The sequence below is a fragment of the Myxocyprinus asiaticus genome, chromosome 26 (assembly GCF_019703515.2).
Source record: "Myxocyprinus asiaticus isolate MX2 ecotype Aquarium Trade chromosome 26, UBuf_Myxa_2, whole genome shotgun sequence".
Classification (NCBI taxonomy): Eukaryota; Metazoa; Chordata; class Actinopteri; order Cypriniformes; family Catostomidae; genus Myxocyprinus; species Myxocyprinus asiaticus.
In genome coordinates this window covers 23956833-23984349 of record NC_059369.1, presented here as the reverse complement: position 1 = coordinate 23984349, position 27517 = coordinate 23956833, and the positions used below count along the sequence as shown (strand labels likewise).

General features: G+C 40.1%; 1 protein-coding gene across 2 annotated transcripts in view; it reads left to right on the top strand.

The window, feature by feature from the left end:
- The window catches only part of igf1ra (insulin-like growth factor 1a receptor), a 154317-nt gene extending 127038 nt beyond the window's left edge, over nucleotides 1-27279 (top strand). Inside the window, exons 11-21 of one of the 2 annotated variants that reach the window (XM_051656476.1) lie at nucleotides 11696-11973; nucleotides 12185-12327; nucleotides 12985-13150; nucleotides 13317-13419; nucleotides 13503-13573; nucleotides 13998-14227; nucleotides 16122-16229; nucleotides 16545-16704; nucleotides 17533-17662; nucleotides 19595-19729; nucleotides 24204-27279. In XM_051656476.1, the coding sequence (XP_051512436.1) occupies nucleotides 11696-11973; nucleotides 12185-12327; nucleotides 12985-13150; nucleotides 13317-13419; nucleotides 13503-13573; nucleotides 13998-14227; nucleotides 16122-16229; nucleotides 16545-16704; nucleotides 17533-17662; nucleotides 19595-19729; nucleotides 24204-24705 (2026 nt within the window). In that variant the 3' untranslated portion in view covers nucleotides 24706-27279. Of the gene's footprint in view, nucleotides 1-11695; nucleotides 11974-12184; nucleotides 12328-12984; nucleotides 13151-13316; nucleotides 13420-13502; nucleotides 13574-13997; nucleotides 14228-16121; nucleotides 16230-16541; nucleotides 16705-17532; nucleotides 17663-19594; nucleotides 19730-24203 lie in introns of both variants that reach the window. The other variant, XM_051656475.1, reaches the window with a different exon arrangement.
- Nucleotides 27280-27517: the final 238 nt, after the last annotated feature.

Genomic DNA, 27517 nt, shown 5'->3' with positions numbered 1-27517 from the left:
AGCCGCAGGAATAACCTTCGAATAGTTGGAATTCCTGAGCATGAGGAGGGCAGAGATATGGTGAAATTCCTAGAGGAGCTTTTCCCGAGTCTGCTCGACAAAACAGGCTACAAGTTGGAAATCGAGCGAGCTCATAGAGTCCCAGCTCACAGATCTGCTGCGGGAGGAAGGCCCTGATCGATTCTGGCCAAATTTTTTAGATCATCCGATAAAGATCTTGTGTTGCGCCAGGCAAGGAGCAAAGGAAAGCTTTCTTGGAAGAATTACAATATTTTCTTGTTCCCGGACTTTGTGAACTCGACAAGAGAGAAACATGATCGGTTTAGGGAATGCAAGAAACTCTTACATCAGCAGAAGATCACTTTTGCTCTGATGTTTCCAGCCAGACTGAGAATAAACACCAAGGATGGCAGCAAAGTATTTACATGTCCCAATCAGGCAATGTCTTTTATTGAAACAGTGGGTGAGTAACCATTAGGTGTTTTTCTTGTGAGTGGATTGACTCACTGTACATACTCTGGCTTTCGGAGGAAGCTGGGCGCCATTTTTGTTTCCTTTTGCGTTGGCTCTGCCGAGTGATTGGAGTTTGTTTTGTTTTGTGGATTAACACTTTTCCTTAAAGAAACTTTTGCATTGACGGAAGATCACTTTTACAATGAACGGATGACCGCAAAATATCTACATGCCCACACATAGGATGTCTTTTATAAAGTTGGCGGACTGTGTAAATCATGAGATATACTTTTATGCGGCCTCCGAGTGAATTGACTCTTGACTATCCGAGGAACCGGGATGCGTGTTTCGTTTCCTTTTCTGAGGTTCCGCCTAGCGGTTGGAGCTTGTTTTGTTAAAGAAAATTACTTCGGGACAGTTATGGATGAATCTGTCAGTTCCTTGTGCTTAAGCCTCCTGTTGGCTGGAGTATGATTTGTGGAATATTTTCATAGGACATTGGAATGATTATGTCATCTGCTGCACTCATCAGCTGGCTCACTGAAGATTTGTTTGTCTGACCGAGGAAACTGAACGGCTTTATATCGGCTGGAATTTGTTTTGTGAAGGAACACACCTTCGAGACAGTTCTGTGAATGAGTACACGTTCTTTGTGTTTATTCTGCCTATTGGCTGGGGTTTGTTTTACAAAATATTTGATGTTATGTAATTTTGCCTTACAAATTTGTGAGGCAAAATTGAGCAATCCGATGGCATGGTACATGGACTCCTTGAGTTTAAAGGGATTGACGCCGGTTGGCGCTGTCGTGCACTGTTGTTTTTGGCACACAATTTATTTTTTCTATTATATCAAAATGTCAGATGTTAATATGAGTGTACTATCTCTCTCCACGTGGAATGTGAATGGGTTGGGGCACCCCATAAAAGAAGGAAGGTTATTTCTTTTCTTAAACGTAAGAAATATGATATAGCCTTTCTTCAAGAAACCCATCTTTCCCCGCAGGAAGCTGAAAAATTTGGAAAGTATGGGGTGGACATGTTTTCTTTAGTGTTGGCTCAAGTAAGAGCAAGGGAGTCATTATATTGGTAAATAAACATCTACAATTCAAATTTCTCAAACAGTTTAATGATAAATTAGGAAGAGTCATTATTGTTTTAGCAGAAATTCAGGGGCAAAGTCTGATTTTGGCTAATATTTACGCACCTAACGCTGATGATCAGGACTTTTTTATAGATTTTGAAGGGATGTTGCAAGCTGCTGTCACCCCTCATGATATAATTTTGGGAGGAGACTTTAATCTTTTGATGGACTCAGTCCTTGATCATAGTGAAGCAAAAATGTGTAAGCCCCCTAGAGCAACACTGATGCTTCACAGGATGTGTAAATATCTTGGTCTTACAGATATTTGGAGACTTTTGAACCCATCTGGTAGAGACTATAAATTTTTTTCATCAGTCCATAAGATTTATTTTAGAATATATATTTTTTTATATCCAAATCCCTCATTTCATCTGTTGTTGACTGCTCAATTGGAAACATTTTAGTCTCGGATCATGCCCTGATGAGTTTAGAGGTGTTGCCACATATAGAGAAAAAGAAATCATATAGTTGGCGCCTTAATATATCCCTTTTGCAAAATCCTGATTTCCAACAAATGTTAAAGACTGAAATCAGTGTTTATATGGAGACCAACTGATCCTCGGTATCCTCTGTGGGCGTGGTTTGGGAGGCACTTAAGGCGGTTCTTAGGAGTCGGATCATACAGTATGCCTCATTCATCAAAAAATCCAAAGCACGAGAACTTGTGGAGTTGGAAGGAAATATTAAAAGTGCAGAGGCAGAGCTGGAGCACCGTATGTCATCTGATGGCCTCAGAGAATTGACCTGATTGAAATATAGATATAATATTATTTTGTCACAGAAAGTGGAGTTTTGGTTATTCAGGGCAAGACAGTCATACTTTGAGTCGGGGGACAAAGCAGGGAAGCTTTTGCCTAGATTTATAAAGCAGAGAGAGCCTTTTTCTACCATTCCCTCAGTGAAATCTGCTGGTGGTGAAATGTTTACCTCAGCCATTGATATTAATAATGCCTTTAACGAGTTCTATCTTGATCTTTATAGTTCCACGTCTTCGTCTACTGATGAAGATATTAGAAACTTTGTGGGACCATTAGATCTTCCTAAACTGAAGACTGAGCAAAAAAAACGCTCTTGATTCTGAGATAACCTTGGAGGAGCTTGACGAGGTAATTAAGTCCCTACCTACTGGCAAAGCTCCGGGGCCAGATGGTTTTGCCGCAGAATTTTTTAGATCCTATGCTACAGAACTCGCTCCACTTTTGGTGAAAGCTGGTCATGGGGTCGATCTCTCCCTATAGATGTACCCCTCTCTTATTTCAAGCAATTTGATAGCATAGCGAAGTCCTTCATTTGGAATGGTAAGCGTGCCAGGTTAAATTTCAATAAGTTACATAGGCCTATTGACAAAGGTGGGTTAGGCCTACCCAAGATTTTGTTTTATTATTATGCATTCGGTCTCAGACATTTGGCTCATTGGTCGCTTCCACCTGAGAGAGCCCCTCCCTGGTTTCTTATTGAACAAGAAGTTCTTGCCCCTATTTTGCCATTGCAAAGCCTTTCGATCAAACTAACCGGAGAAGTTAAGTCACACCCCTTATTTCACATTTGCACGTGGTTTGGACTAAAGTGTCCAGAGTGTTTAATTTGGACATTTATTTAAATGTTGCCTCAAGCATATGGCTGAACCCTAAATTACATATTAATAAGTCCCCTTTCTATTGGTCAGAGTGGATTGGGAGGGGGGTTGCTACACTCGGTGACCTATATGAGAGTGGAGTACTGAGATCTTTGATAATTTGGTTCAACATTTTAAGATTCCTAGATCCCAGTTCTTTAGGTTACAGCTGCGCCACCTGCTCTGTACTGTTCTTGGGAGTGGTGTACACCCCCCTAAAGCGGCAAATACTTTGAAAATGGTGATTACTGCTTATGGGAAAGGTCATGAAGCTTCTGTGTATTACTCCCTGTTAATTCAGAGTCTGTGGGATGGAGCTAAGTCTTCTCTCAAGAGATTATGGGAGAAAGATTTAAACTTGGTATTGGAGGAGGGAGAGTGGGCTAAGATCCTAAAAAGCATCAGGTCTGCATCTAGAGATGCAAGGATCCGTCTGATGAATTTAAGATTTTGCATCGGTTCTACTGGACCCCCTCTAGATTGTATAGGCTTGGTCTTAAAGACTCACCCACCTGCTGATGATGCCAGTCAGAAGACGGGGACACAACCCATGTTTTTTGGGGTTGTATTAAGATTCAGGAATTGTGGTTGAGGATCCAGCGTTTTGTGTGTGACGTACTGGACACAAAAGACTTTGTATTTTGGGTGATGAAGAGGTCCTGAATATAGGAGATGAATATATGAAAAAATATATGGTTATGGTCCTAACCAGCATGATTGGCAGACAGCTAATCCTTATGGGTTGGAAGTCAATTGATGCACCCTCATTTCGTGAGTGGTGCACCGAGTTGGGTAAAGTGGCAGCTTTCGAAGAGATGACTTCCAGACGGCTGGGGAACCTGTCGAGTTATGGCAGTTATTTGTCTCATTTGGAGAGGTCCTAGTGTTGGGCAGTGGAGGGAGACAATTGTTTTGTTTTTTTTTTTTCCTATATGTTGAACTTTGTCTTTTTTTATGTACTTCTATTTGTGTGTCTGTTTATATGTGGGTATTTAGTTATTTTATATTTGTGCGGGGGGGGGGGGGTTGCTATGTATTTTATTCTTATTTTGCCTATTATGAATATTGTTCAATTAGCTTAGCAATGTGCTAACATAAAAATCAAGTCTCCCAAGCGGAGCACTGTTTGTGTTACACACAGAGTTAGTGCCTTTTCATAGCATTCCCCTTTTTTAGTCACTTGTGATTTTCCATGACAGTTAAGATGCTGTCTTAAGGGCCGTTCACACAGGACGCATCTTGCATTAAAAATAGAGAAACGCAGTGCAGTGGAAGCAAATAGAATGCAGGTGCTTTGAGATGCATTTTTAAAAGTTGCGTGTTGCAACGGTCAAAGATGTACATCTAGCATAAATGCAAACTGGGTGAATGGCGCCTAAGGAGGCTGCTGCTTATGTAGGTGATGAGGCAGCTCACTAGGTTTTGAAACAGAGCTATGTCAGCCTGGAAAACACCTGCTGTTGTGGCTTTGGAGCCTGTCTGAGGTTTGCAAGTGTAAAATCTTCTCTCGGGGCCCTCTGCGACTATGCATCTACATGTCTCTTTTGTTCTCCCAGGAGAGTTCCTTAGTCAGTGGTCTGTCCCAAAAGTGTTTAGGTTAAGCTCTGTATTTATGGCCATGGACAAGAGGCAGTCCTTATGCGAGTCTGGCTGGGTTAAAGGTTACAAAAGAGGATTTGCTCTTGATGGGGAGTTACCACAGTGAAAGCTGGTCATGGGGTCGTTCTCTTCCATTTCTGCTGGTCAGCTGAGGACAGTCTCTTTCCAGTCCAACTCTTCCCCTCTACCTTACCTTCACACACACACACACACACACACACACACACACACACACACACACACACACATAAGTGATAATTCTTCATGCACATCTGGTTTTCTTTCTGCTTGATGGACTAGAGTTAGTAAGATGTAGTCACCAAGACCTTTTCAGTGATCAGGGTTGATGCGACGCTTAAGTGACAGTGTGATTTGAGCTTCTACAGTAAACACCCTGAGGGGTGATTGATTTGAATCCTTAGTTAGTGTGCATTGAATAGTTTCCAACTGCTTCCAAAATCCCCAATCATAAATCATAAAGCACTATTCATTTGAAGTGACATGGAATTTGGTTTTGGGTTGATTGGCATTCTGTGCTGCTTTTATTAAAACTTTCCACACACTGACACTCACGTACAAAAGCATACACACCTAGAAAACATTCTCTCATTACTGTCATTTATCAGTTGATTGATTAGAACTGGCAGAATAAGGCTTGAAGCCTTAGTAATGTAATGTGCACAAGAATGTTTAAACATTCATAATGAGCAGTGGTTAAAGTTCATAATTGCTTGAAAATTTGCTTCTCAAAGACTGTTGAATAGCAGACTCACACATAAGCATTTCTGCAGGGGAAAGAAGGACATGATGTGCCCGTGTTTGGTATTTCCATGTCAGCCAGGAAAAACACCTGCTGTTGTACCTTGAGAGCAAAATACTTTTTTTTTTTTTTTTTTGCACGTGCAACAGGATATCTCAAGTCTGACCAATTGAGGTTAACGTATTGTATTAATTCTCAGATCATTTATCAGTTTGATGCTCATTTCTGAGCACCTACTGTAGCATCACCAAACGGAATTGCAAAAATAATGTTTGTTTTCAAACAGGTTTCCTGAACATTTTCCTGACACTTCCTATAATCGGCCCACCACTGGACCACATTTCTTTTTACATCACTGATACTGACAGCAAAATGATAAAAGCTGAAAAGTTAATTTATTTGTTTGTCTGACATAATTGACATTTCGCCTTTTTATTTGTTTGGCACACTTGGGTTTCCACCACATCCATTTCAAACCATCTTGTCTTTCCCATTTGTTGTCTGTTCTGACTATTGAATCTTTACAGAGATCCTAAGCTAGCAAATCGTTACGCATCACCTAAAAGTGGCTCTAGGCAAGGCTGTGGCCCTGCCCTGGTTATGTATGTGAAGCCTTTATGGATGTTCGATATTTATTCCAAAAATGCCTTCTCATTTCATCTTCTCATCTGCAGTAATGTTTATTGTATGTTTATTGCTTTATTTGCTAATTTATAGTATACAAGGACAGTGCCAATTTATGCATAGGAATAACTATGCAAGAATGCTTAAAATTCATTTGATCTTATACCTCAAGGTATAGAAAGAAACAAAAATCAGAATAAGAGGAATAGGTCAGGGTAGAAGCGAAAGAGTTAACAGTTGCTCGATGTGAACTCTCATTTCATTTTAAAATGGCAAATTTCCACGAGGGAACAATCCTAGCCCAGCAGGATACATAGCAGTCATAATAATTTTAAAAATCGTATCACTCTGGGTGATAAATGACGGATAAGATTCAGGAGACAAAAAAGGAGCTTTGTAGGTTGTAGAGTATTGCAAGTACCCTCCCTGTTACTAAGAGACTATTAGTAGGGAGACAATAAAGGGATTTGATTTGATTTGATAGGGAGAGTCACATGATGCCATGCGAGGTTCGGACATGTGAACGGTGAGCTCTGCGCACTTTGCTAGTTTTAACACTATTAATGACATAAACCGGTGAGATCTGATACACTCTGTTCCATAACTGTTCTAGGAGGACAATATGTCAAAGAATTCAAAATCTTTGGCTCTGGAAACATTACACTTATATAGTCTTCATCTAGACATCAAGTCTGATGCAATTTAAGATTTTGCATCGATTATATTGGACACCCTCTAGATTATATAGACTTGGTCTTAAAGACACACCCACCTGCTGGCGATGCAATTCAGAAGACGGGGACCCATGTTTTTTGGGGATGTGTTAAGATACAAGAATTTTGGTTGAGGGTTCTGAGATTTATGTGTGACGTATTGGACACACAATTTTCATTTTGCCCCAGACTCTGCATCTTAGGTGTTGGGGCGGTCATTAATTTCGGGGGGAGGGGTTTAATTTATATGACTGATTCCGATTTTATGTTGTGTTTATCTGTCTTATGGATGGAATCAATAAAAAATGTTAATAACAATAAGACATTTACATGCTCAAGCTGACACCCCTGAGCAGGCCCCGAGCCCGGGAGTTGATTTGATGGGAGAAATTAGGAAAATTTGGCGCAAAATGTTGAAAATGTCGGCAATGCTGACGAAGGTCGTTGCTGACTTGGAGGATCTTGCCGTAATACATCGATCGATCACTGCCATGGAGACGAAATTCACTGAGGTGGTTACAAGAGTGGGGGATGTCAAGAAGCGGATCAATTATCTGGAGTCATCAGAGAGGGAATTATCTGCTAATCTGCTAGCAACCAAGGTGGATTTGGAGCATGTCTGGGAGAAGTTGGAGGACATGGAGAACCGTGGCCTTCAGAATAACGTCCAAATCATCGGAATTCCTGAGGCTGAAGAGGGTCAGGATATGGTGAAATTCCTGGATGGGCTCTTTCCGAATCAGCTTGACATAACAGGCCATAAGCTGGGAATCGAGCAAGCTCACAGGGTTCTGGCTCAGCGATCCGCTGAGGGAGACAGGCTCCGATCAATTCTGGCCAAATTATGAGATCATCCGATAAATATCTTGTGTTGCGCGAGGTGTAAAGGAAGGCTTTTTTGGAAGAACCACAGCATTTTCTTGTTCCCAGACTTTGCGAATTCGACAAGAGAGAGAAATGTGATCGATTCAAGGAATACAAGAAACTCTTACATCAACGCAAGGTCGCTTTTGCACTGATGTTCCCAGCCAAATTGAGAATAGATGCTAAGGATGGCCGTAAAGCATTCACATGTCCCCAGCAAGCGATGTCCTTCATAAAGTCATTGGAGTACGTTATTTTGTGGTACTCACATTACAGCTGAGTGGACCGACTCACTGAACTTTTACTTGACTGTTCGAGGAAACTGAGCACCTTTTTTTGTTTCTTTTTGTGCTGGTTCCGCCTAGCGGCTGGAGTTTGTTTTGTTGAGTAACACTCCTTCAGGACAGTGTTGTGGATAAATTGGCACGTTCTTTGTGCTTATGCCTCCTATTGGCTGGAGTTTGTTATGTGGAGAATTTCTTGAAAAACATTTGAGTGATTAGGTCATTTCTTGCACTCATGTAGCAGCCGAATGGGCTGGCTCACTGAACATTCGTTTGACTGTCCGAGGAAACTAAGCGCCCCCATGTGCGGGTTTTTCTTTTTAATGTTTGTTTGCTGCTGGGGGAAGTTCAGGGTTTAATTATTGCACTAATGTTGGAATGTGGTCTTTATAATTTTTTAATATTTTTGTTAATATTTTTTAATATGTCAAAGTGTTAATATGAGTGGATTGTCTCTCTCCATGTGGAATGTGAATGGGTTGGGGCACCCCATAAAAAGAAGGAAGGTTATTTCTCTTCTTAAGCATAAGAAATATGATATAGTGTTTCTTCAAGAAACGCATCTTTCCCCACAGCAAGCTGAAAAATTTGGGAAGATATGGGATGGACATGTTTTCTTTAGTGCTGGCTCAAGTAAGAGCAGGGGAGTCATTACACTGATAAGTAAGTTACAGTTTAAATGTCTCAAACAGATTAAAGATAAATTATTAGAGTCATACAATAGAGTCATTATTGTTTTAGCAGAAATTCAGGGGCAAAGTCTTATTTTGGCTGATATTTACGCACCTAACGTTGATGATCAGGGCTTTTTTTATAGATCTTGAAGGGATGTTGCAAGCCGCTGACACCCCTCATGATATAATATTGGGAGGAGACTTTAATCTTTTGATGGACGTAGTCCTTGATCATAGTGAAGCAAAAGTGTGTAAGCCCCCTAGAGCAACATTGACGCTTCACAGGATGTGTAAAAATCTTGGTCTTACAGATATTTGGAGACTTTTAAACCCATCTGGTAGGGACTATAAACTTTTTTCATCAGCCCATAAGATTTGTTCTGGAATAGATTTTTTAATTTTTTATATCTAAGTCCCTCATTTCATCTGTTGTTGATTGATCAATTGGAAACATTTTAGTCTCAGATCACGCCCTGATGAGTTTAGAGGTGTTGCCACATATGGAGAAATGGAAATCATATAGTTGGCGCTTTAATGTATCCCTTTTGCTAAATCCTGAATTCCAACAGATGTTAAAGGCTGAAATCAGTGTGTATATGGAGACCAACTGGTCCTCCGTATCTTCTGTGGGCGTGGCTTGGGAGGCACTGAAGGTGGTTCTTAGGGGCCAGAGATGCCTCATTCACCAAAAAATCCAAAGTTGGAAGGGAATATTAAAAGTGCAGAGCTGAAGTGCCGAATGTCGTCTGATGGCCTCAGAGAATTGACCCGATTGAAATACAGATATAATACTATTTTGTTGCGGAAGGTGGAGTTTTGGCTATTCAGGGCAAGACAGTCATACTTTGAGTCAGGGGGCAAGGCAGGAAAACTTCTGGCTAGATATATAAAACAGAGAGAGTCTTTTTCTTCCATTCCCTAAGTGAAATCTGCTGGTGGTGAAATATTTACCTCAGCCATTGATATTAATAATGCTTTTAAAAAAATCTTGATCTCTATAGTTCCATGTCTTCATCTACTGATGAGGATATTAGAAACTTTGTGGAACCATTAGAACTTCCTAAACTGACGGCTGAGCAAGAAAATTCTCTTGATTCTGAGATAACCTTGGAGGAGCTTGGCGAGGCAATTAAGGCCTTGCCTACAGGCAAGGCTCCAGGGCTAGATGGCTTTGCCGCTTATTATTTTTAGATCTTATGCTACAGAATTGGCTCCACTTTTGCTAGAAGTTTACACGGAATCATTAAAGAATGGAAGATTCCGCCAACCATGTCGCAAGCCCGGATCAGTCTGATTATTAAAAAGGACAAAGATCCAAGCGAGTATAAGAGTTACCGTCCAATTTCCCTGATCCAGCTAGACGTTAAAATATTTAAAATATTTTATATTTGAAATTGTCAAAAATTTTGGCTAACCGATTAAGTTATTACATCTCTTATACATATAGATCAGGTGGAGTTTATTAGGGGCCGTAGCTCTTCTGATAACATTAGGCATTTCATCAATATCATGTGGTCAGTGGCGAATGATCAGACTCCGGTCGCTGCCATCTCACTTGACGCCGAAAAGGCGTTTGATGTGGTAGAATGCGATTATCTTTTTAAGATTTTGGAAATATACGGGTTCGGGAATACTTTTATTGGTTAGATTAAGTTACTTTATAGACACCCGGTAGTGGCGGTACATGCAAATGGATTAATTTCAGATTATTTTATCTGGATAGGGGCGCCCAGTAGGGTTGCCCTCTTTCCCCATTATTGTTTTGTCTGGCCCTGGAACCATTAGCAGCCACAATAAGAAAGGAGGAGGATTTTCCAGGGGTAGTGGCGGGAGGTGTGGCGTATAAGCTTTTGCTTTATGCAGATGCTATTTTATTATTCGTCTCCGACCCTACTAAATCTATGCCTTGCCTCCACAGAATTATTAATTCCTTTTCTAAGTTCTCGGGATACAGATTAATTGGTCTAAATCCGAAGCTTTGGCTCTGAGCGTACTGCCCGGTAACGACTTTTCAGCCGGGTGCCTTCCAGTGGCCCAAACAGGGCATTAAGTATTTGGGGATTTTATTCCCAGCAAATTTGTCTGATTTAGTTAGAGTTAATTTTGACCCTTTAATAAAAAGGTTTTCAAGTGATGTGGGCAGGTGGGCTTCATTACATTTATCTATGATTGGGAAGGTTAATGTTATTAAAATGAATTGTATACCAAATACAGGGAGGGGAAGGTGGCGGCTTTCGAGGAAGTGTCATCTAGAAGACTGGGGAACTTGGATTCGTTTGTTGGGAAATGGGGCAACTATTTGGTGTTCTTGGAGGGCTCTCGGGGAGGGGCAGTGGAGAGTGGTATAGTTATAAATATGTGTGATGATTATTTTTTTTTTTTTTTGGTTTTTTTGCGTGTATATACTCATGTGTGACCACAGGAATGTTTGTTGAGGGTCAGGGTGGGGTTGGGGATTGGGAGGGGTAATAGTGGGGGTTAAATGTTGATTCTGTGTATATATGCTTTTCTTTGTTTACTGTATAAATCAATAAAAAATGTTAATCACAAAAAAAAGAGACTATTAGTAGGACATAGAGAATTAGGAGAAGCTTTGGCTTTCTCTGTGAATTATTGTTTAAGGAAGTGGTGGGTTGTGTAGTAATTGTTCACAGTAATTGGCCTTGTATGCTTAAGCCAGTGTTGACTCTGCTGGCATGCTGGTTGACTGTAATATCTCTCTCATTGTCATTTATTTCCTTTCCTATCCCTTCCTTTTCCTTTTCACTTTCCATTTATTTTTATTTTCTTGTCCTTTCCTTTTTTCCCATGTTCCTTTCCATTTACTTTCTTTCCTTTTCTTGTCCTTCCCTTTCAAATTTCCCTTTCATTACCCTTTCCTTGTCCTTCCCTTTCAAATTTCCCTTTCATTACCCTTTCCTTATCCTTCCCTACATTTTGTTCTTCATTGTCTCTTTTATTCCCTCAGACCTCCAGACAGAAAGCGTCGAGACCTGTTTGGAGTGGCCAATGGCACACTGATGCAAGGTGCAGGCAGGAACTTAACAGGGTTGGAGGGTAACATCACTGACCCAGAGCTGCACGAGAGAGAATACCCTTTCTCTGAGGGCACGGCCTATACTGAGTTCATAGAGATATCCAACCTACAGCCTTTCACTGTGTACCGCATCGACATCCACGCCTGTAACCACAAGGTCCAGCGTTGCAGTGCTGCGGCTTTTGTCTTCTCTAGAACCAAACCGGCAGGTCAGCAAAACTAACCAGCCAGACTTGTGAACAAATGTAGCAACATTTCATTCAAAATATTGAAATTCCAATAATTCTCTACTTTGCCTACAGCATCATTTTTATTAGTTATCCTGTTCATGTGAACAGCAACTAAAATTGAACTACAAGTGAAATCTAATTGAATTATTGTGAGAGCACAGGCCTTTAGCAGAGATATGTCTTACCCCAGACAAAGCGGATGATATTCCCGGGAGTGTAACTCAGGAGAGGGATGAGAAGGGAGAAGGAACAGTGTTTTTGCGGTGGTCTGAACCTCTTCATCCCAATGGACTGATCCTCATGTATGAGATCAAATACCGCCTTGGAGCCGAGGTTAGTGTTACAACTAACTTAAATACTACTAAAAGGGGGCCTGGGTAGCTCAGTGGTAAAGACACTGGCTACCACCCCTGGAGTTCGCTAGTTCGAATCCCAGGGCGTGGTGAGTTGTGCGTGGATGCCGCAGCGGATGGCGTGAAGCCTCCACATGCGCTATATCTCCGCATTAACGCGCTCAACAAGCCACGTGATAAGATGCATGGGTTGACAGTCTCAGACACGGAGGCAGCTGAGATTCGTCCTCCACCACCCGGATTGAGACGAGTCACTATGCCATCACAAGGATTTAGAGCACATTGGGAATTGGGCATTCCAGATTGGGAGAAAAAAATAGTTCACAAAAAATAAAAATGTGTCATTTGCAAACCCGTATTTTCTTTCCTCCGTGGTGCACAAAAAGTGATGTTAGGCTGAATATTAGCCTCAGTCACCATTTTTACCATACAATAAAATTGAATGGTGACTGAAGCTAACATTCTGCCTAACATCTCCTTTTGAGTTCTCAGAAAAAAAGAAAGTCACACATGTTTAGCTCAACATGTGGGTGAGTAAATTATGACAGAATAATTATTTTGGGGTGAACCATACTATAAAAACTGCAGCAAAAGCCACAAACTGACTGTATGTATACTGTATGTGTGCGTGTTACAGCCTGAAAAGCACGAGTGCATATCACGCCAGCAGTACCGGGTGTTGCGAGGAGCTCAGCTCAGTAATCTGGCCTCTGGAAATTATTCTGCTCGGGTTAGGGCCACTTCTCTGGCAGGAAATGGTTCTTGGACTGAACCAGTGTCATTCTACGTGCCACCCCCCAAAAGTAAGGAACGCACATAACAAAATCTCTTTTTGATTTGATGTTTAGGGTGAGGTATGCTTTATGATAGCTATGAAACAGCTCCTTTTATGGAAGTGTAATGTACCTAATGTACCTAATGTTAGTTTTGAGGTTCTTAATTCTGCATGATTGTCCTTCTCTCTTACAGGAAATCATGATAACACCATCTATCTGGCCGTCATCATCCCTATTATTGTGGTAGTGTTGCTCGCATCAGTGATCACTGTCGTCATCTTTGTCACCAAAAAGAGGTTAATGTCCCTTCTATTAAAATAAAGTAAAATAAAGTACTTTTTTCATTGTGTTTGTGTACAATGTTTCCTTTCACCAACAGGAATAATGACAGGTTAGGAAACGGCGTACTCTATGCTTCTGTGAACCCTGAATACTTCAGTCCTTTTGAAAGTGCGTATTGTCACCTTTGTTCTGAAACTAGTTCTAACACTGTAAAAAAGCATTTTTTCAATCAGTATTTTGTCTTGTTTCTTCATTAAAAATATCAGATTTATTTTTTAAACAAGATTAATATAAAATTGCATACAATATAAAAACTTGTTTTCAGAGAACATTTTGAAAAAAAAAATGTCTCCTCATTTGCAAATAGTTTTTTTAATAGTTTTTAAATTATTATTATTTAATTATTAACTTAAATTGAATTATTTGGTGCAATAGGAATAATTTACCTAATTAAGTCATGAAGTCATCATGTAACTTTTGCTTTATTGTCTGGGTTAGGCCAACTGTATGATTTGTCATTGCTACTGTCCTGTGCGCTGCATTGCATTACCTGTTCAAACGTGTTAAGCCCTCTGTATTTCTGTGACCTCAGTGTATGTACCAGATGAATGGGAAGTGGCACGGGAAAAGATCACCATGTGTCGTGAGCTGGGCCAGGGCTCTTTTGGTATGGTGTACGAGGGCATCGCAAAGGGAGTCGTCAAAGATGAACCAGAAACCAGAGTGGCCATCAAGACTGTAAATGAATCAGCCAGTATGCGTGAACGCATCGAGTTCTTGAACGAAGCCTCAGTCATGAAGGAATTCAACTGTCACCATGTGGTAAGGAAGAGAGCACAATTGATGAAAATTAAAATTTGAAGCATGGTTTTCTGTACTATCAAGTGGAACATACACCGATCAGCCACAACATTAAAACCACCTGCCTAATATTGTGTAGGTCCCCCTTGTGCTGCCAAAACAGTGCCAACCTGCATCTCTGAATAGCATTCTCTGAGCTGCTATTTTTCTCACCACAATTGTACAGAGCGGTTATCTGAGTTACTGTAGACTTTGTCAGTTCAAACCAGTCTGGAATACTCAAATCAGCCCATCTGGCATCAACAATCATGCCATGGTCCAAATCACTGAGATAAATTTTTTTCCCCATTCTGATGGTTGATGTGAGCATTAACTGAAGCTCCTGACCCGTATCTGCATGATTTTGTGCACTGCTGCCACATGATTGGTTGATTAGATAATCGCATGGATGATTGCTGGTGTCAGACGGGCTGGTTTGATTATTTCTGTAACTGCTGATCTCTTGGGATTTTCACACACAACAGTCTCTAGAATTTACTCAAAATGGTGCCAAAAAACAAAAAACATCCAATGAGCGGCAGTTCTGTGGACGGAAATGCCTTTTTGATGAGAAAGGTCAACAGAGAATGGCCAGACTGGTTCAAACTGACCAAGTCTACAGTAACTCAGATAACCACACTGTACAATTGTGGTGAGAAGAATAACAGCTCAGAGAATGCTATTCTGAGATGCGGGTTGGTGCTGATTTGGCATCACAAGGGGGACCTACATAATATTAAGCAGGTGGTTTTAATGTTGTGGCTGATCAGTGTATGATCATTAAAGTTCATTAAAGGAATATTCCGGGTTCAATACAAGTTAAGCTCGATTGACAGCATTTGTGTCATAATGTTGATTACCACAAAAAATTATATAGACTCATCCCTTTTTTTCTTTCAGAAAAGCAAAAATCTGGGTTACAGTGAAGCTCTTACAATGTATCCGAAAACATTAAAATACACTGTTTCAAAATTATAGCCACAAGATGTAAACAATATGCTTGTTAACATGATTTTAGTGCAATAAAATGGTTTACTAACCTTCTCTGTGTAAAGTTATATCCAATTTTACAACTTCATTGCCAAGTCGATGTTACGCAGTAAACCCTAAAATGACCATAAATATGACTATTTAAAAAATAATACACAAGTTTTAACAAAATTAATGTAAGTGCTGTTATAAAATTATAAGATTCACATTACTACCTTTAAACCCTTCAAAAAATTGGCTCATACTTCCATTGTAAGAGCCTCATTGTAACCTTGATTTCTGCTTTTTTTAAAGAAAAAGAGGGACGAGTCCATATTATTTTTTGTGGTAATCAACATTATGCCACAAATGCTACTGAATGAGCTTTACTTGTATTGAACCCAGAATATTCCTTTAAGGGGTGATTCAGTCTGTCTATGCCTGTTAGAGTGGTTATTTTTGCAGATTCTTTACTTTTTAAGTAATGCAGTTTAAAATGACCTCTGCAATATAAATGGCTTGCAAAGTGTTCAAATCCTAAGTGTAGTACAAAGTGTAATCAATCCCCATATTTTAATGACTTTTTCAGCCACCTTTTGTGGCAATAACATTTTAAAGTCTAAACACAGGGATCGAATGCTTATTCAGATAGCTTATTTAAAATGTTTTGTTAATAAAATGTAATACTGACAATTTTTATTGTCATAAAAACAGCACAAAGTAATTAATTTCAAGGATCTGCAGAATATGTAGCCCAATTAATTGAGTTTGTAAACCATAATGAATTGGTTAAGGGTCTGAATACTTTTGCCAGATATTATGTAGTAAGATAGACTTATAACTCATCCAAAAATCAAAAAGGAAATTATTTAGAGATTGAGTTTTTTTTTTTACTAATTTTGTTTAGGTGCGACTTCTGGGTGTGGTTTCACAAGGCCAGCCCACTCTAGTTATAATGGAGCTGATGACACGGGGCGATCTGAAGAGCTACTTGCGGTCTCTCCGTTCTAAAGAGGTACTGAAGCATGTCATCATTTTTGCCTGTACAAGCCAATCACCCCTGCAATGCTTGCAGTTCTTTTTTATTACAGCAGAATTGCATGACTTTGATTATTAGCCCATAATTTAGCTCTGTGGTACTTTTTCAGCTTATTAAAACTAATCTATTAGTTTATTACCAATCTTACGTCATTTCTATTCTGCTCAGATGTGTGGTCAGCAAGCATGTTCACAGCTTGATGAAGCTGCTCTATATTGCAGTTAGCTTGGCTGTCTTCAGTAGAGAAAGAAAGCAAATGTGTTGAATGCAGCATTTGTGCTCTTTTAGCAGGGCTCTGGTAGCCAGGCTCTGCCCCCGCTGAAGAAGATGATTCAGATGGCTGGTGAGATAGCGGACGGGATGGCATACCTTAATGCCAACAAGTTTGTCCATCGAGACCTGGCTGCCAGGAACTGTATGGTTGCTGAGGACTTCACTGTGAAAATCGGAGGTAATTCTCAGGGGCGAATTCACTGAACAGTTGCTGCATTTTTGTGCATGGTATTTCAACACAAAAACCTGTGTCTTATTCACTTGCCACCCCCAATCCAGTTTAACCAGGCTTTATATCTGCACTCTGACTGCTGCACTGTATTTAAATTAAGTAATTGTCATTTCAAACAACCTTTTTATGTAAATTATACTCATTATAGATTGCACCTGATTCACAAAACTTATTTTCTTGGCACAGTTAGTCACATTTTGACCATAGACAAGCAGACAATAGACAGAATTTCATTTAAAAATAGATTTTTTGTGTACACTTTCTGTTGATAATGGTAGCCGTAATTTCTCAATGAGGATCAAATGATGTAGAAGAGTGCCAATATATCCAGATGCATTAAGCATTAAGAAGAGCTGATTCAGATGTCTGGATCAAAGCAGTGGAGTGATGCTGTACAGACCCAGTAAAATACAGTATGTCAGATCGCAGTAGTTTTCTGCTTCCTCTACAACTTAGCACTTACTGTAGCAATCTAGCAACTGACTTGCCAGATTGGTTTTTGCTCAGGGATTTGGGAATTGGAGGCTAAAACAATGCAGACAATTCATGCAATAAGCAGCAATATCATCATTGCATCTTGTTCCTAGAGAATTTTCCCCTTAATGCGATTTTTAAAACAAAACACACAAATCAATTTGTGTTCCCAAGTCATTATTTCATTCCGATTATAATTCCGAAGTAATTATTGAAAAGTAATAGAGTATACTCAGGGATTCATTCATTTTTTTTAAACAGAAAAAATGCAGCTTATCTCCACCCTATTCCTGTGTTTAGACTTTGGCATGACACGAGACATCTACGAGACAGATTACTATCGGAAAGGAGGCAAAGGGCTGCTGCCTGTCCGCTGGATGTCCCCGGAGTCTTTGAAAGATGGCGTGTTCACCACAAATTCTGATGTCTGGTATGAGCTCTCTGTCCTCACTGCCTCTTCTTTTCACAGACACACACACACACGTGCAAAATTTGAAGTTGCCTCTTTTCATGGTGTATTTGTGTGTGGATTTATTTGCGCTTGCATGCACAGTACATTACCAGTCAAAAGTTTGGACAAACATGCTAATTCTTTATTATGACTTTTTTTATGTAGTGACCAAAAATGTAAAGCAACTCAAAATAATCATATTTTATATTCTTAAAGTAGCCACACTTTGCTTCGATAACAGCTCTGCACATTCTCTGGGATGCTTTTTAGTTCCCATGTATGTTCGGCACTTGTTGGCTGCTTTTCCTTCACTCTCTGTTCAAAGTCACACATTAAAAAAAAATAGTTTTGTAAAGAAAATCATCTGTCACTAACATTTATATTTGTCTACAAAACTCATTTTAAGCTTTTACGTGTAAGCCTCTAGATGAAAAGGTTTACAAGTTCATGAGAAACTAACATGAACTCAAGTGTGTCCAAACTTTTCACTGGTAGTGTATCTGTTTGAACCTGTGTGATTGTGCACGCCTGTGCTTCTGGAACACTGGGAACATTTGTCCATCTGAGTACCGGGATGTCCCATCAGAGACCACTAGATACTAATGCATTAGCCTATACAAATTTCTGCATGCTCTGCTTCTCAACAAGGCTCCAACTGCCCAAATTGCATTTCAATTGCACCTCTATTTTCTTAATTCACTCAATAACAGGAAGCCTCATAGGCCTGCTTGAATGTTTTTTTCCACTGATGTTCTGTGTCAAGGGAGAATATGCTTCACATCCAGACATTCTTCCAGTCTCAGCCAGCCAAAACGTGCCCAAACACATCGTCTCTGTGTCTCAGACACACTGTCTCTCCACGCCACATCCCCAGTCCCAGCAGCGTTGGTTTGGTAAACTAGAGTAACAGTGCCGTAGACCAACTCCTCCAATTCCACAGTTTCCCAATCTCCAGCGTCCCACAGCTCTGTCACTCCTTGCGCTCCTAACCTCCCCCAGATGTTTGGTAATTATGGGGTTGGTGTGCCAGCACAGACCCGCCTCCCTGTCCCTCTCTCCGTATCTGCTTCTTTTGAAGTTCCAAGATGAAAAGAGCCACCGCGGGCTCCCAAATCGTACTCCCATAAACCTCGCCATTAGGTGTCTTTATTTGTTTCCTTCCCACAAAAACAGCCCACTCTTAATGCGGTTTTGTCTTTCAACATGCAGATGTTGAAGCCAATTACTGTAGATACAAGTCACTGTTGTAATAGTCCTGTTTTAAAGGGTGTTGAGCTTTGTCTTAGATCCCAGGCCAGAAAATTTGTCCTTTGAGAACTAATGAATAATGACTGGCAACAGTGTGCTCTTTGTGTGGTTTTTATTTGGGCTTTGCAGAGTTTCTGGTCCTCTGCTACACTTTCTCACCGGCCGCCGGATAATGTATGGACTCATTTTCATTAATGAGGAACACAAGGATTACAAAAACACCACAGTAAAAGAAAAAGTTCAGGTCAGCGGCTCATGTGGTGTTTGCATCCTTACATTGTTATGACTTTTAAAAAGAGCATATTGTTGTTTTGGGTTAGAAAAAAAAAAGCACTTGAATAACCATGTAGGATAAAAGATGCATCCGCAGCCTTTCCGTGGTGTTAGACCTCTTAGCACGCCGCAGGCTAGTGCCACATTTAGGCTCTGCAAGACTGCAATTGTCCCAAAGAAGCTCTTCATGTGTCTTGACCTTAAATGGCCTCATTCCTTTCCTCTCTGTCCTCGTCCAACTAGATTGAATTACATGATGTGCATGGTTGCTGGCGTAATAGGAGAAATGTGTTTTGTGACATTTACTGTTGCAAGATTTGCATTTGGACTGTGAATGCTTTTGTGTTGCTTCTGGAAAGTTATTCTTTTATCCATTTTCTCTTTCTTTAGGTCATTCGGAGTGGTTTTATGGGAGATTTCCACTTTAGCCGAGCAGCCCTACCAGGGCATGTCCAACGAGCAAGTTCTGCGCTTCGTCATGGAGGGAGGACTTCTGGATAAACCAGACAACTGCCCTGACATGTTGTGAGTGTCTCTCTCTATACCTTGACCCTTTATACAAGTGGATCTCAAACTGGTCTGTGAAGGATTCCAAATGGTCCACGAGTTGATTAGCTGTTTAAATGATCACCCTAGAGCTGTGCTCTTGAGATTTGGGATGTGAGAGGCCGAACTGGCTCTCGTTAAAAAAAGATAGATTCAGCTCAACGAATGAAACGGAATGCAGGTGTCTTGAGATGCGTTGAGATGAAGTTGAAGTTCTTTTAACATGACACTGCATCTTGGCTTTCACACTGGCAGTTTAGTCCGAAACAGAGCATGGTTTGCATAAAAGGTAGGTAATGTGAAAGCTGTTTTGCGGACCATGGAGCGGACCGCGTTACCAAACCCAAGACTAGCTGTAGGAGGTAATCTATGTTTGGTTGCAGTGGAACTGTGGCGCAGTTCGCATAAGTGAGAAAGCAACCTGTACTCAAGTACGCACTTTTTCATGTAGTAAAATGACTTGTGCATGCGTTTTTTTAAAGCATGACGACATAATCAGTTGCACAGAAACACACGCACATGTGCACCATGAGTGGCAGAGGAACATAAGCAGTGCTGCAAATACATTGCTTGCAACCAGCTGCCACCTCAAAAAAGAGAGTTTGCGAGCATCAGATGTAGTCGCCTTCTCTTGGACATGCATATCTGCTGAATTATGGCATGCGATGCACAGAGGCGCAAATGTCGTTCACTCTGGTGTGTGTGAAATTAATTAAAAAAACCACACAAATATAGCGACCCACGTTGTGTTTTCCATCACGTGCAAGTTTGTGATGACGCAAAGCCAGACATTTGGCACTCTCCTTTACAATGTTAACCCTTTGTCCTCTAACTGGCTCTTTTCTATTTAGGGTTGCAATATCACACTAAAATGTCAATAGTATGTCACCAGATGCTTCTGCTAACGTCAGGTCAAGCATAAGCCTGACTGGTGACACTAACGTCACGGGTTAAAAGGAGACTAGTGACATCATGTTGTCAGGGAGCTCCATGCAGTTCCCAGGGGCGATTAACTGTGTGACCCACGCTGCTCTACTTTTTATTAAGAGCTTCTAACCAGTCTGTCCTAAAGAATATCTTCACATCTTCATCCGAGTGCGTCACCGATCTGCTGTTCCATGCCGTTCTCCTTTTCTGGGCTGATGTCAGTTACTGTACGAAGGATGAGGTCTATCCCTCCATTTCCATTGACCCCTTTCTCTCTCTCTTTCTCGTCGCAACTGTTATGGAAATACAAACCCCCCATTTCCATGGCAGCTACAATAGGGTGTCCTGATTGTATGAGAGCGAAGAGTTACAAAGGGAGGAGGATTGAACATATGCTTCACTACACTACATAAGCAGCTCCATAAAGATAAAGGCTTTCAAACTTTGTCATCTGTATCTCATTATTACATTAATCTAAACATCATGAAGTCAGGGAGTCTGTCACATGTGTATGATATCATGAGAATTTAAGTAATACTTGGTTGAAAAACAAGGGCAAGGATCCAGAAATAGTGTGTTAGATCCATCAAATGGTCTTGTAAGGTCTTAAACAAAGGGAGGTTTCATTCTGCGTCATGTTGAATTCACTACTAGGAGTTTATATCCTGGAACTAATCAATAACTTTTCTACTTGCTTCTCACTTAATGATTCAATTCCAAATAAAACAGTGTATCTTTAACTACACGTTGAAATATCAAAACATCCAGTCAATAATTACACCAATTTTCAGTCTACTGAACCTTAAAGGGATAGTTCACCCAAACATGAAAATTTTCCCATATTTACTCACCCTCATGCCATCCCAGATGTATATGACTTTCTTCTGCAGAACACAAACAAAGATTTTTAGAAGAATATTTCAGCTCTGTAGCTCCATTCAATGCAAGTGAATCTTGAATCTTCAAAAATCACATAAAGGCAGAATAAAAATAATCCATGTACTGTAACACACCAAAATATAACTCCTTTTTCACTGTTCATCTTACCATTGCAGTCTTTTGGCAAGATCATGATTTCAAGCTCAATTACACTTCCTAGTTCTTCACGGATGTGCAGAGCACTAGATGGTGTTAGGAGGTGTAATTGAGCTTGAAATCATGATCGTGCCAAAAGACTGCAATGGCAAGATGAACAGTGAAAAAGGAGTTATATTTTGGTGTGTTACAGTACATGGATTAAACCACTGGATTACATTTATGCTGCCTTTATGCACTTTTTCAAGATCGCCAAGGAGACTGCTGATGTCAAGATTTATCCACCTTTTTCCTGAATGCGGAAGTGTTCCGTGATTCACCTGTTGTTAATTTCCAGTCTCCAGTGTTTTCGCTCGCATCGTAATATTTAAAGTATTACATTTGTAAACATTTTCAAAAACATGTGGCTTTAAAGTGTGATACTTAAGAGTCGAGATGACAGTGCCTCACCTGAGTATGTCGATGTCATGAAGCGCTGGTCCAAGGTTAGTTATGTTGATATCATGAACTACTTTGAGTTGTTATGACAGCCAACAACTGCACAAATTGAGCCTGAAATTAATTTTTACTCCAAATAACAGTTGTTGTTCTATGTCTGAATTGCTTGTTTCGGTAGATTGTACATTGTGTCTCAAGACCAGAAACAAAAACAGGCAATTAGAATCATCATGATGCTGCCCAGTGGTTGCTCAGGAAAACTGTGGATATTAAAAAAGGAGTTATATTTTTGTCTGTTCTAACCCAAACCTGATTGGACATTGATTTAACCACTGGAGTCAAATGGATTACTTTTATCATGCCTTTGTCATTTTTGGAGCTTCAAAGTTTTGGTCACCATTCACTTGCATAATATGGACCTACAGAGCTGAGATATTCTTCTAAAAATGTTTATATATGTGTTCTGCAGAAGACAGAAAGTCTGTGAAGGCATGAGGGTGAGTAAATGATTAGAGAATTTTAATTTTTGGGTGAACTATTCCTTTAAGTACAACAAAACAGTTCCAATTCTTGGTTTATTTCAAATCATAAATGACCGAAAGTAATGACTTGCAGTTCAGTGAGTGAGTCAGATCATGTTAATTCAGTAATTGCTCAGACTGAATCAGTGTATGAGTCATTTAAGACCAATCATCTGGGACTCATCTGGCAATATTCAAAATGACTAAGCAGTCAATTCCCAACCATACTTCTCCATTTTGCTCCTGTTGGGAGCAACAGTTGCATATCAGTAGTTATGTCATAGATGCATTTGTTTATCTTGCTCTTTTAAAGAACTATGAACATATACTTTTTGGGAGTTCTGACATTGGGCAGGTCTTTAATCATATTTTTTTATCTGAGTAACAACAGATAGCCTCTGTTATAAATTTGTCAAACAAACGGCAAACAGGCAGGTTACTTAAGAACACAGGCCTGTGTCCAAAACATGCAGATGATTTAAAGGAAGGTCTCAGAAGTTTAAACCACAGAAAAGTGGCTTTCATTGGTTCCTAATGCCCAACAGAAAAACAGGTTCTGCCCTCCCCTCTTCCAGTGTAGTATTTGACCTGAGGCGTATACTCTGGAATGTCCTTGTGAGAAGGTCTGTGTTGTGTGGCTAAGGCGCCCAGCTGCGTTGTCTGAACCGGTGGTTGGAGGTCACTTCAAACATATGAGCATTTATATCAGTGGCACAGTGAGCGCAAAGGGTATTCTTACCTTGTTTGGGTATTTTACCAAGATGTGGTAACAGTACCTACTAGACTGTTATGCTCATGGGTTTTATGAAGCTTATTTTGCTTCAAATATGAACTCAGCTGTTCCACATAATAGCGATTTGTGAAGTGTTCAGGATAGTAATGCTGGTGCAGCACACTTACGCTTCTTGGTGTGCACGACTACAGAATGTTCTGGTAGTTGTCTGCTCCACCATGACAGTCTTATGTGCACTTTAACTCTGGTGAATACTGCCCCCTGTTGATGGGTGGAGACTTTTTGTAGTGCTTCAAAACACCTGGTCGTATTGGATTATAGCGACATTACATGCTGCTTGTTTGTATTTGTGTAACCAGATTTTTTAGTTTTCTGATGAAAATGTGGGTGGTGAATGCTAGGGTGTTCAAGGTGGTTGCCAGGGCATTGTTATGCAGTTGCCAAGGTGACCTTTTCAGCTTGTTTCTACAGTTGGTGGTTGCTACGATGTTCAGTGATGTATGGATGGGGTTTGTTCAAACCCCTAAGTCTGAGCAATATTAACATTGATTCTTGCATTAGCAAGCACCACTTATTATTACTGTACATAAGACTTAAAGTGATAATTCACCCTCATATTGATTCAAACCCACATGTCTAACTTTCTTCTATGGAACACAAAATGAGATTTTAGGCAGAACGTTAGGCACCATTTTCCTTTAGTTGTATATATTTTTTTAAGTAAATGGTGCTTATTCTGCCACCAGTATGTTCAAATTCATACTGTAATGCTTTTTGTGTCTGCGCATTTGGTCCACAGGTTTGAATTGATGCGGATGTGTTGGCAGTACAACCCTAAGATGCGTCCATCTTTTCTGGAGATCATCAACAGCATCAAAGAAGAACTAGAGTCACCCTTCCGGGAGGTGAGCTTCTTCTACAGCGAGGAGAACAAGCCACCCGACACTGAGGAACTGGACATGGAGGTGGAGAACATGGAGAATGTTCCACTGGATCCTGCTTCTACGCTTGCCCCCTCTTCTCAGGGGTGCACAGGGGCTCAGACCCAGAGTCCACAAGCGCTTTCCTCAGCTCAGGGGCCAGGGACACTGATGGGGTCTGCCCCAAACCCCTCCATCTCCCCTCCCTCCTCCTCAGCTTCTCCAGGCCTGGCCTTAGACAAGCACTCAGGACAGGTAGCAGCAAACGGGCCAGTGGTGCTGCTAGGGCCGTCATTTGATGAGACGCAGCCCTACGCACACATGAACGGTGGGAGGAAGAATGAGCGAGTGCTGCCACTGCCTCAGTCGTCAGCCTGCTGATCAAGACTTTCTCCCGCCCTCCATCTCCCTCTACTCCTCACACAGGGTACCCACATTTCCCTCGCCCCTTTGTCTACATTGTCATATGCATTTCCTTATGTTTTCAAGGAGTCAAAACCTAGGGCTAACCATGCAGTCGGTAACCAGATAGACAAGTATCCTACATGGAAGTCATTGGATCATTTTTTTAATGATTTCAAATGATGGAGGATGTTTCGGGTGATTGGTGACACAAAACGCCTACAAATACTCTTGCAATATTTAAGATTACAGAACAAACCACCACACTGGAGAGCCCTGGCTTTCACTTGTGTGAAAATAACCTGTTTTAATGCTTTCCAAAGGAAGAAAACCTGCCAGTTAATTGTGAAACGAGAGACAAGCATATAAGCCAGCAAGCCCAACCCATGAACACTTTTAGGATGCGTGTGTATGTGCATAAATGTGTAAAAATGCAAGTGTGTTTTTATACAGAAATACACATTCCCCTCCTCAGCGCAGCACATATCTAAAACTTGTGTCTTTGTCATCACATTTCTAAATCAAGATGGAGCAGAGACTTTCTCAGCTGAGAGAGCTTGTTCTCTATCAGTGGGTGAGTACTGTCATCTTACTGGTCAAATTACTGGTTGCTCCAGCCTCCTAGTTAATCCATTTCAAAGGTGTTTGTTAGAGAGTGAGGTGGGCTTTTTTTTAAACTGCCAACTTTTTTGCCAAATCAAATTTCCTTTTTTCTAAGAAGGTATTTATCATTACATAATCCGATCCCCCCCATCCACATCCGATTTTCTAGGTTGCACTTTGAAGTAGCGTAATCAAGTGAGTAAACTCTCATACTGTCTTTAATGGGGAATTTCTGAACCTCATCTTTTACAATCAGCTTGAGTTTGTAAATCCTTCCCCTTTCCCCTTTTTATATGGCTCTGATCTCCAACTATTGCATGGCAGTTCCTGCTGCACACCCCATCTGTGAGCTGAGCCTTCAATAGAGCGATGTCTAGAGTGTAAAGTAAAGAGCATGGTGCAAATATTGAAGGTGAAAAGATCTACACACTTCAGAGAGGCAGATATGAATAATAAGGGATCGGCTCAGTCATGAAGCAAACAGAATACTGGGGCTTCATCTGTTTTGAAGTCTGTTTGTCGAGATGAGTGAGGCATTGTACGAAGCAGGTATTTTTTAGACTAGTCATTAGTCTCTCTATACACTTCACATGATTCTAAGAATGGTCTTACAGTTGTATGTTAGACAACAAGATCATTTACACACAAATTATTGGTTTGAGTCACTTTTGACAACTTTTTTACAGTTCTGATGTTCACCTCTTTGTCTGTACAGAAAGAAGCTGCTATTTTTTTCTTTTGTGGGTGTTAAATATATAAATATATATAAATATATATACATACAGTACGTATATATATATATATATATATATATATATATATATATATATATATACACACATACACACACACACACATATACAGTGTGTATATATATATATAGATATATATATACTGTATATAAAGTATATATAAGAAATCCTTCAGGTTTAATATTTTATGATATCTCCACTACAGTCCATTTTCTTATGCTTTGTACTCTTGCAAAAAAAAAAAAAAAAAAAAAAAAAAAAAAAAAAAAATAGCCTTTCAAAATGTATTTTATTTTTGCTTTCTCCTTAAGAGGTTGTCTGCATTGCCACATGTTGTCCATTGCCTTGTGTTTTCTTTTTTCTTTTTTTTTTTTTTACATATATCTATTATTATTATTACTATTATTACTATTATTATTATTAATGACAGACTCTTTAGCTCTGCATGTGAACTTTAGGCTCCCTTGAAATAGTTGTTTACCATTGCACCCTGCCCATGAGGTGCAACTCAATCTCAGGTTATTGTTAAAGTTTTGTTCTGCAAACATTTTCATCAGAGCTTGTTCCACTCCACCTATTTAAGTTGCTGCCCTCCCTTTAAATTCACCCTTACTAAACCATACAGTATATCTGTGTCCACCCCATGCCACCTCCTTACGTCCGGCTTTTTCAGAGGTTTTGTTTACTTTACCCTCAAAACTATTTTTGTAACCCATCCATGTAACTGAAAAGCAACAAACAGGGCTAATTAGGTTGTCTTAATTTGTCATACCCCAACTCGCCTGTAACACCTCCAAAACGAGATGCATTGTTAATCTCTGCTCAAGATTGCTTTGCGCAACCCACCTCAATCTTATAAACACGATGCAATGAGCACTAACCTTCCTAATGAAATACTGTATGCCATCTGCAACCAAATAAGGGTCGGTTAAAGTTCAGAAAATTGATCTGGTTTGATCATTTCAAAGTGCTACATATAAAGGTAGGTGTCCCTTGCTAGTTGGCTTTAAATATGTTTTATTTTGAAGGATTTCTCCATGTGCATTTGGGAATGTTACCCAGGACTTATTTTTCTTGTCTTAGAAGGTTATTTCCCCCCTCTGATGGGGTATTTATTTCATTTCCTATTTTTCTAATACCAGTTGAAATCACTGTACAAATGCCATTATGATTTAGTATAAATTCTGAATTCTAGATGCATTTTTCATGATGTCATGACTGGGGGACTTTTTTCATTTCCTTCAACATCTATCTACCTCATTTTCTTTTATGTATATAAGTATATAAAATGATAAAATACATCTCACTTTTTCTCACAAGTCTATAGAGGACCTCATCATCCTCTGTCATATCTCTGATTTAGAAACGTTTTATGCACCACAGAGCACATGCTTCCAAGAATCGAGAGAGAGGAAGTCATGGTGTGGTCAAACACC